This window comes from Triticum aestivum, chromosome 7B (genome assembly GCF_018294505.1).
Source record: "Triticum aestivum cultivar Chinese Spring chromosome 7B, IWGSC CS RefSeq v2.1, whole genome shotgun sequence".
NCBI classification, from domain to species: Eukaryota; Viridiplantae; Streptophyta; class Magnoliopsida; order Poales; family Poaceae; genus Triticum; species Triticum aestivum.
In genome coordinates this window covers 8,388,390-8,398,757 of record NC_057813.1, presented here as the reverse complement: position 1 = coordinate 8,398,757, position 10,368 = coordinate 8,388,390, and the positions used below count along the sequence as shown (strand labels likewise).

At 40.5% G+C, this 10,368-nt stretch overlaps 1 protein-coding gene across 1 annotated transcript; it reads left to right on the top strand.

Annotated features, from left to right (window-relative positions):
• The first annotated feature begins 461 nt into the window (after window positions 1–461).
• Window positions 462–2,587, top strand: LOC123161393 (uncharacterized). The gene is made up of 3 exons (XM_044579235.1): window positions 462–1,135; window positions 1,328–1,625; window positions 2,211–2,587. The coding sequence occupies exons 1-3, from the start codon at window positions 599–601 to the stop codon at window positions 2,249–2,251; spliced, it is 876 nt and encodes a 291-aa protein (XP_044435170.1). The 5' UTR covers window positions 462–598; the 3' UTR covers window positions 2,252–2,587.
• Window positions 2,588–10,368: the final 7,781 nt, after the last annotated feature.

Here is a 10,368-nt window from a genome sequence, read left to right as displayed (position 1 = left end):
ATGAAGCATGCTATATATGAGAAAATTGTTTTTAGTAAAGCATGAAAGGAGAGCTTTGTTTTATTGAGCCCATAAAAGCATGACTTTTTTTTCTAGAAGCATAGCGTTTGTTTAGCTTTTTTAGAAACTTTTTTTGAGACACAGAAACTTTTTTTTAGCTTATACTATAAGCTGAGAAACATAGTAGTTCTTTTTTTTTACACAAACATACTCCCTCCGTTCCAAATTACTCGTCGCAGAAATGAATGTATCTAGAACTAAAATACATCTAGATACATTCATACCTGCGACAAATAATTCGGAACGGAGGGAGTAGCAGTTTGTTGTGGACATTAGACGTGCCAATCTAACTTACACGGCCCAAGGGACATATTTTTTCGGCCGCGGCCCGCAAGCCCACCTACGGCGACGGCTTGAAATACTCTGCCTTGGCGCCCGAACGTAACCGCCACAACCAACAGCTTTCGCTTCTCATCTTCTCCGCCTCGCCAGAGCCCCAAGAAACCAAGAACCCATCCTCCCCACCTCTCTCTCCCTCTCGCCCTCTCTCCACCGCGCAGCGCCCGTCGTCTCTGCTCTCCAGCGGCGCCCGCGGCAGATGGAGCATCTCCAGGACGGCCATTACGTGCGGCTGCGGAGCCGCGAGCACGGCACGTACCTGCACGCCGACGAGGACGGGCATGGCGTCTCCCTCCAACACCTCCGTGCTTCCATGAACGCGGCTTGGGTGGTGCACTTGTACGACCAGGGCAATGCCGACGCCCTGGCCCAGCACATGCTTCTCCACAGCGCCGCCTACGGCCGCTACCTCGTCGCCACGAACGCGCCGGCGCCGCGGGGCCACCGCGGGCGCCGCGTCGAGCAGCGCAACTACGATGATCAAGAGGAGGAGGCCATCAGGTGGGAGGCCGTCACCGTCGGGGCCGACTCCGGGAACGACGTCCTGCTCCGCAACGTCGCCGGCCGCCACCTCCGCAACGGCGCCTGGCGCTACCTCCGCGCCAACGGCAGGTACATCCACACCGGCGCCAGCGTCGACGCCTTCGACAACTTCAGCGCCAAGATGCACTGGGTGGTGGAGCCCATCCCCTTCAGGGCCGCCATGCCTCTCCTTCGACGTCCGAATAGGGTCAGGGTGAGTCCGCCATGCCCGCTTCTTGATTGAATTTGCGCGACTTGGGTTCTTGAATGCATCGGAATTTGACCGAAAAGATTGCAAATCGTGTTAATTCCATTCGCCTTGGAGCAATTCGTGGCAAAATTGCGCTTCGTGTTTGATTTGATCTCCTGGCATCATGCATGATGTTTCTTTGCGACTCAACTGCAGATTCCCTTCACCCGAAGAATCATCGGCCCCGTGTTGCCGATGCCGTCGCGGGTGATCGTGTACGTGCGGGCGGGCGCCGACGGGAGCCGCATCGGCCGCGGCGCCTTCGTGTTCGAGGGGAACTACGTGTTCGACCTGAGGAAAGAGCTGATCCGCCGCCTGGAGGCCACCATGGGCGTCTCCGACGTCGCCATGTGCGTCGAAGCGGGTACTTTCGGGCGGCCTACCCCACTCGTCGTCGACCTGCCCCGCAGCCGCCAGAACTTCCACATCGTCGTCTTCCCGGTCGGGACGCGAGGTGAACCCTCCCTACTGATCATTATGTTCTGCATTGCCATGATCTTTTGGGTTCTATTTTAATGGAAAAACAGTGTACTGAATTTGTTACAGTCTGAAAAATAGTTCACTGAAAGTGCTGCTAATCTGCTTCAGTTAGGACTTGGCAATTGCTTGAAAGTAAAAGCCCAAATCAGTTCAGCTTCACATAGAAAATACTGGTTTCTATATTATTTAGCCCTTTGTGTAATTCAGAACGAAAATTCAGCTTGTATCCCAAAACCATTACATGGAAATTAGTTTCTGCATGCACATTACAGTGTTGTCTGAAGCTTAATCTGCCTGTGTAGTCTGAAGCTTGGTAGGTTGTGACATATTCACACTCTTGGAACTTGAAAAACCAAATCAGTTAAGTCATATCAGTTGAGCTTCACATAGAAAATACTGATTTCTATATGATTTAGCCAATTCTAATTCAGAAAGAAAATAGTTTCTGGGATTGTTTTCAGGTTTTGTACATCAACTGTCTTCTTGATCTTGTTATTGACTCTGTTTTAGCACTATGATGACCTTACCTCCTCACCGTTCCTTGTAAATTCTATTTCAGTCCACGCGGGGGTGCGGTACCCGGACGTCGATGCAGTGTAGAGAAAGACCAGACCGTCGCTTCACAGTTCACTTGTTCAGAGTGTCGCCGTCTCAAAACATTTTGCAGTGAGATAGGGGTTCGGCAAAACCCAGAAGTTGTTGTGTTTCTGCTAGCTAAAGTTGGTCCCTTCTCCTGACAATGTAGTAAACCTATTTGCTGTTCGCAAATTCAGATATTAAGTGCTTGAACAACGATGGGGTGGCATTAGTCTGTAGTGGTTGCGCTCTTATTCCAACCACTTAAAGTTTCAGTCCTACCCTTAGTCTATAGCAGAGCATGTTTCCAGCAGCCTTGCATTTCTCTTTGATGAATCATTAAGGATTTGTTGCCCAGAAGTTGTTGCCACTTAAAAGTTTCAGTCCAAACTATAGCAGAGAATGAATTTGTGTTTACACATTCAGAGTGAGTTCAACCAAGGACGGCCTTCCCTGTCTTGGTTATGTGCAATTTTTTTGCAGGCCAAAGCCCGAGAATAGTTATTTTTAGAGTACAAGTTTGTATTTTTGTTTAGCAACTTCTGAATAGTCCGTAAGGAGCTCCCATTGGGCGCTGTAGGCACCCGTTGGAGAAGTGGCGCCTACAGCGACCAGCAGCGGACCACGGCCCATTAAGAAGATCCCTCCCTTGCTTCCTTCGGTTCGCTCGCTCGCTGAAAAAAACACACACTCGCCTCGCTGTTTTTTTTTCAGCCTGTGTTGTGCTGCTGGTTCAGGAAAAGGACCTGCCTCCGGGTTTTTACAAATTTGAATATGTTCGTGAGGAAAAAGATCATAGATTTATTAAAAAACTTTCGTTGATTTTGAAAAAAAGTTCAAAAATCTGAAAAAACATCATCGGATTTGTAAAAAGTTCATCACATTGAAAAAAAGTTCATTGGATTTGAAAAAAAATTATCGAATCAAAATGAGTTCATTGGATTTAAAAAAAGTTCATCGAATTGAAAAAACTTCATCGGATTTGAAAAAAAATCACCGATTTCTAAATTAAGATCATCAAAATGTTAGAAAAATCATTCATTTTGAAAATAAAGTTAATCAAGTTTTAAAAAAAGTTAATCTTATTTCAAAGAAAGTTCAAGAATTATAAAAAAATATCATCTATTTAAAAATTTCATGTATTTAAGAAAAAAAAGAAACTAGTAACAAAAAAAGAAAGGAAAAAATGCAGAAAACATTGAGGGCATTTGCTGTATGTATAAAAGGGAGGAAAGGAGGTTTGTATGCATGAGTGGCACGTTGGCGTCATGGTAAGTGGAGTTAGCTATCAACAGAAAGATCACCGATTCGACACCTAGCCGTCCGAACTTTCCCTCGCCGGTTTACAGAAACAATAATAACCGGCGCCTGCAGTGCGAAATAGGGATTGCCGAGTCTGTAGAAAGTATCGAGTCGGAGTTTATGTTACTGGACCGGCCCATTTTTGCGCACAGCTTATTAAAGTAGAAAAATAAGCCCAGCTGTAATCGTGGCGACTATTTCTAGCATTAAGCTAGAGTCCATCGCGATAACAATTTCTCGCTTTATGCGAGACCATCGCTTGCTCTCGTGTCGGAGTCTATAGTGGCCGGCCGGCCCATTGAAGAGAACATAAAACAAGACAAAAATACATAATTAGGAGTGCGCGAGCGGGAGGGTTTGATCCCAAGTCACCAGGCCAAAGCGGCTAACCAATGTGCTTCTGTAGGTTCTTTGGTGAAACACATGGCGCGCCTTACTTCAGGCGAGTTGGTCTTGTTTTCTCCACTATTTTTTTTCTTTTTCCCTTTTTTCATCTGGTTTCTCCTTTTTTAAACTACAAGTTTTACTGGTTCTTGAGAAATGAGTTTTCTTGTATATATTTTTTAACTATTTTAAAAATATCAACATTTTTTAAATACATGGTCAACATTTTTTCTATAGACATTCAACATTTTTCAAATACTTGTTCAAAAAATTCCAACATTTGTTCAAGATTTTTATATACATAATCAACATCTTTCAAATAATTGTTCAACATTTTTCCAATACTTGTCCAATATTTTTATATACATGATCAACATTTTTCAAATACTTGTTCAAAAATTTTTAATGCTTTTTCAATATTTTTTCAAATGATTGTTCAACATTTTTCAAATAGTTGTTAAACATTTTTCAAGCAGTTGTTCAACATTTTTTACTTCTTATTCGACATTTTTCAAATACTGGTTCAACCTTATAAATACCTTCAACATATTTCAAATACTTGTTCAACTTTATTTAAATACTTTTTTAAAATTTAAAATACTTATTTGATATTTTCAAATAATTGTTCAACACTTTTGAAAATAGTCATTCCACATTTTTTAATACTTATTCAACATTTTTCAAATACCCATTCAACATTTTGCAAATGTGTTTATTTGAAGAGTGTATAGAATATTTTAAATTATAAAAAATGTAAGAAAAAGCAAAAAATGAAAGCAAAAAACGTGGATAAAAACGAAACAGGAAACATGCTGGTGTATCCCGTGCGCGTGGGCCGTCCCAAGTGGTGTTTTCCTTCATAGAAAAGGGGGACACGCGAGGGATCGATTCCTTGTCCCCGCGAACGAACCAAGCGCGACAAGCAACCGCGCCCGCCCACACTTCGTGTTAACTAAAAGGGACGCGACCTACATGAAGCACGTCGAGATGGTTTTTTCTGTTTGTTTCTTTTTTCTTCTCCTTTTTTTCTTTTTCTTCTCCGGTTTTTTCTTTTTTCTTCTCCGATTTTGTTTCGTTATTATGTATTTTCTTTGTTTATTTATGTTTTTCATTCTACATTCCTATATATATTATCAACGTTTTTTCAAATACTTGTGGAATATTTTTATATACATGATCAACATTTTGTTCAAATAATTGTTCATCAGTTTTCAAATATTTGTTCGACTTTTTTCAAATACTTGTTCAAAATTTCTTAAATACTTGTTCAAAAAATTTCAAATACTTGTTCAACATTTTTTATATACATGATCAACATTTTTTCAAATACTTGTTCAACATTTTTATATACAAGATCAACATTTTTTCAAATACTTGTTCAACAGTTTTTAAATACTGGTTCAAAAAAATTCATATACTTGTTCAATATTTTTCAAATACTTTTTCAACCTTTCTTATATACATGATCAATATTTTTCAAATACTTGTTCAACATATCTTCAAATACTTGTACAACATGTTTCGAATACTTGTTCAACATTTTTATATACATGATCAACATTGTGTCAAAGGTTTTTTGAAGATTACTTTTATATATTTAGAATATTTAACTTATAAACAATAGTACAAAAATACAAGTAAAAAGATAATAGAAAACGTAAAAAAACAGAAAAAGAGATTGTGGCCTCCCGTGCTCATGGGTCGGCCCACCTCGCTCACCCTTCAGCGAGCCCAAAGTCAGACTTGCTGAAGGCAAGACTAGTCGCGCCCAGCTATAATACCCTCGCCTGGTCCTCCGTTTTCAACAAAGGGAATATATTAATATCGCGGAGATATCAATACACCCAACCTCTGCAACAACGCAATATCGTAAAGACATTACAGATGCACACAGCCAAAAGATAATAAGAAGAAGAGGAAGAAGAAGAAGAAGAAGAAGAAGAAGAAGAAGAAGAAAAGATCCCGCAACAGTGATCAATTCCTCGTAGCTGCAGCACGAGCCACCACCTAGACAACACCCGAAGTCTTAGAGCAAAAAAGAACCAAAGGGTCATGCCACCCGCCGGCTCCCAACAGCAGACCGGAGATCTCAGTGGGCACCACCGCCATCACCCGCACCACGCGCGAGATGAGTAGCTGAGACGCACCAAGCCCCTCGAACCAGACGTCATGCCGCCCTCGCGGCCACAATAGCAGTCATGGTTGCCGGAGAAATCCGGGGCCGTCGCCCGGAGCCCATCTCCGCCATAAGAACCATGACGTCCAGGGCCGCCATGGAGCTCCAGCTGGAGATCGTGCAACGCGGGAGGAATGGCCCCCGCCGCCATCAATCACGCGAGGAGGATGAGGACCCACCACCGCCGTCATCCTCGCGGCCTTAGGCCGGAGGCGTCCTTCAGCGGCGGCGAGGGGAGGAGGATCAGAGGAGGAAGGGCGGCGGTGCGCTCGTGGCATCCGCCCGATTCACCCCTCCTCGGAGCGACGCAGGGGTGATCCCCTTTTTTCACTGGGTCCGGTCCTCCTGGCTCACGTCACTCCTATTTCCTGTGTAGGTCAACATATATGGGCGCGCCTATGTCTAGCATGACGGAAGACGTAGGCGCAGCCTCGCTGAAGGCGATTGCGAGATGGGTTGGCCCATGCACACACGTGAGGCCACATGCTACAGCCGAGCTTTTCCTCTTCTATTTTCTTTTTCTTTTTTCTTGCTCTTTTTCCTTTTCTTTTCTTTTTATTTTGTTTTTACTTTATTCTTTTTTATTTTATTTATTTTTGTGAATATTTTTTAAATCATGACCATTTTTTGTTCATCAAACTCAAAAAATTTCACCGTGTTAAAACAATGTTCATCAATTTCAAAAAATATTCATCATATATTAAAAAATGTTCATCCAATTGATATTTGAAATCGTTACTCCCTCCATCTATACATATAGGGCCTCATGTGTTTTTCGAGATTGCATTTGAGTATTGATAAGATTAATAGTATATGAGTTGTATAATGTGAAAATTATATCATTAGAAGCTCCTTTCACGTACGAATTTCGTGGTATGCTTTGTGCAACTTGCATGTCATATATTATTGCTCTAACATGTGGTCAAAATTAGTCTCGAAAAACGCATTAGGCCCTATATAGATGGATAGAGGGAGTAACATTTTTTACACAGTCACAAATATTTTTTGAAGTCATGAATACTTTTTAAATTCACAAATATTTTTTGAAACCATGAACAGTTTTCAAATTCACGGACATTTTTACAAGTCATGAACATTCTATGGAATTGCAAACTTCCTTTCCAAAATCGCTTTCATTTTTGAATTTCCAACCGTTTTCTGAAATTCACAAACATTTTTTCCAAACCCATTAACATTCTTTGCATTTACATACATTTTTTTTCAAACTCACGAACTTTTTGAATACGTGTACATTTTAAAATTTTGAGAACATATTTTCAAATACATGACCAATTTTATAGATCTAGGAACATTTGTTTCCCAATTTCGTGAATCTTCTTGAAATTTGGAACTTTGTTTTATCCGGTTATTTTTTTTAAAAGGAAAACAAGGGCGCCCAACCTTGTCGGCCGGCCCAAAGCCTTGACGTGGGAGACGAGGTACGCGATTGCTCGCTATCCTCTGACCACGCGGGGAATAGGAGCTCCCCCTGGCTCGTGCCCACTAAATTAAGTTCACTTTTCCTCAAAAAATAAATAGTGAAGTTCACTTTATTTACTACCGTAGTTACCATTCATCTTGTATTTGCATTCCTTAATAAATTACCAAGCACCTTTGGGTGATGAAGAATACATGTTACATAGATAATCCATGCCAACAATAACGAATGTACAACCTAAAGACAACCCATCACACTCTATTTTGTTACATTTTTGTACTCCATACTGTATTCTCGTTATATCCATCCTCCCTTGAAGGATCAAATATTGCATGAAATGTATCAAAAATGTAAATTGTGAGTTTAAACTCATTGACAAAGAGTATATGATGAATACAAATATTTTAGCCACTTGTAAATGATTTAACAGACGTTGAACTCAAGACGAATGAAATTGGCAGGACATTGCTTCATATTGCAAGTGTTTAGAGGTAAGCTGCCAATCACACATATATGAATAATATTATCTTTTTTTTTCGAAAAACGAAGAATATTACCTTACAAATCGTCATGTGAACTCAAGCACAACTTATTTCCCATGCGGGATAAGGGATTTCTCCTCTAGACATACCAGATGAAGAAAATCAAGTATTTAGAAGATAGTTTACTTATATGTTAGTTGTACAACATAAATCAGGAAAAGGATCTCTAGTTATTAATGCGAATGTATGCTAGTAAAAATCTTGTTTACTTTTGAACTTTTCGATCAATATCCAAGTATTCAATTAAATACAAGAACAAAAATAGAAACTAAAAAGGTTATGTTTAGTATTAAAACAAAATACCAACACCGAAAAAATAATACAATACAAATCTGCCCATGATATGATGATATCAAGTTTGGGTTGGAAACCATTTGTTCAACATGATCAATCACGATGAGGATATAGTTTAACTTATATCTATGCACAGTTTCAGACTGCAATTTCAGATTTTTTTTCCCAGAGATATACATGACTAAGAGTGAGATTAATAGAAATGTTATATGATATATGCTTGTATGAGTTACCCAGAGATATACAACGCGAGATTAGTGCAGAATGCGTGTCTCTTGGAAATTTCTGATGAATAGAAAAAGGGAAATGTATCCAATAAGGCATGTCTATTATATATGGATGCCATACGTGAATATTTGGTAAAACTTTTATCCAATAATATGGCATCCTATTATATATGGAACTCTGCAACCCAAGCCACATATATAAGCAAGATAAACAACTCAAAAAAATTCCCTTAAACATGTTGAAAAGAGAGGATAATAATGTATTTAAACATTCTTTTTTGATAAACTAGGACAATAATGCCTATGCATTGCCACGGGATATAAATATCTAAACATGATTTACCTCATATTTATCCACTGTAAATAATTTTTTATAAAATCCTACCATGATTTATCTTATATTTTAGTGAGAAGTCTGATAAGTAAACTAAAGTAGAATTGGTTCGAACCGATGTGCTGAGAAGAGTGAAACATGGAAGCTTACGTGTTTTTAAGTAAAGAAAAGGTAAGATAAGATAAGAGATAGAGAAAGAAGAATATGTAGATATAGAGCCCCCTATCAAAATGTAAGATGTTTTTTGATATGATTAAAATTTTAAAAAACGTGTTACACGGGAAGGGAACGGATAAAAAAAACCCTTTTCGAGCATCTATAAACTTCCTCTTCCGTCCGCAAAACACTGGGCGGTGCTAGGCCGACGCCAGCCTCGGCCTGTCGCATAATGGTCGTGCGATTTTATTTATCCCAGCTGTCAGATCTTTCCCCACCGCTTCGTCCCCACACATCCTTTTCCCAAAAATCACAGTGAAGCAATGGGAAGACACTGCCGCACCACCGGACCACCGTCTCGCCGCCTAAAAACATCACCACACCAGTAGCTCGCCGCCTCTTGCCGCTGTTTGCGTGGCACCTCTCGAAGCAAAAAGTTATTGTTGGTTTGGTCGCTGTTGCAGGATCCCACGACACGGTTCGAGGCCAGCTCGCCACCGTCACCATTGCATCTCTCCCAGTGTCGCCGCCGTCGCCTTTGCAGCATCCCGCGGAATGATTTTGGCTCACCACGGTGATGTGCTACCTCTTGAGCACTGCGTTGATTTTCCCTTGAAGAGGAAAGGGTGATGCAGTAAAGTAGCGTAAGCATTTCCCTCAGTTTTTGAGAACCAATGTATCAATTCAGTAGGAGGATCCTCAAAAGTCCCACACACCTACACAAACAAACAAGAACCTCGCAACCAACGCAATAGAGGGGTTGTCAATCCCTTCAAGGTAACTTGCGAAAGTGAGATCTGATAGAGATAATAAGATAAGATAAATATTTTTGGTATTTTTATGATATAGATTGGAAAGTAAAAGATGCAAATAAAAGTAGATGAAAAACTTATATGATAAAAGATAGACCCGGGGGCCATAGATTTCACTAGTGTCTTCTCTCAAGATAGCATAAGTATTACGGTGGGTGAACAAATTACTGTCTAGCAATTGATAGAAAAGTGCATAGTTATGAGATTATCTAGGCATGATCATGTATATAGGCATCATGTCCGTGACAAGTAAATCGAAACGATTCTGTATCTACTACTATTACTCCACACATCGACCGACTCCTGCCTGCATCTATAATATTAAGTTCATGAAGAACAGAGTAACGCATTAAGAAAGATGACATGATGTAGAGGGATAAACTCATGCAATATGATATAAACCCCATCTTTTTATCCTCGATGGAAACAATACAATACGTGCCTTGCTGCCCCTGCTGTCACTGGGAAAGGACACC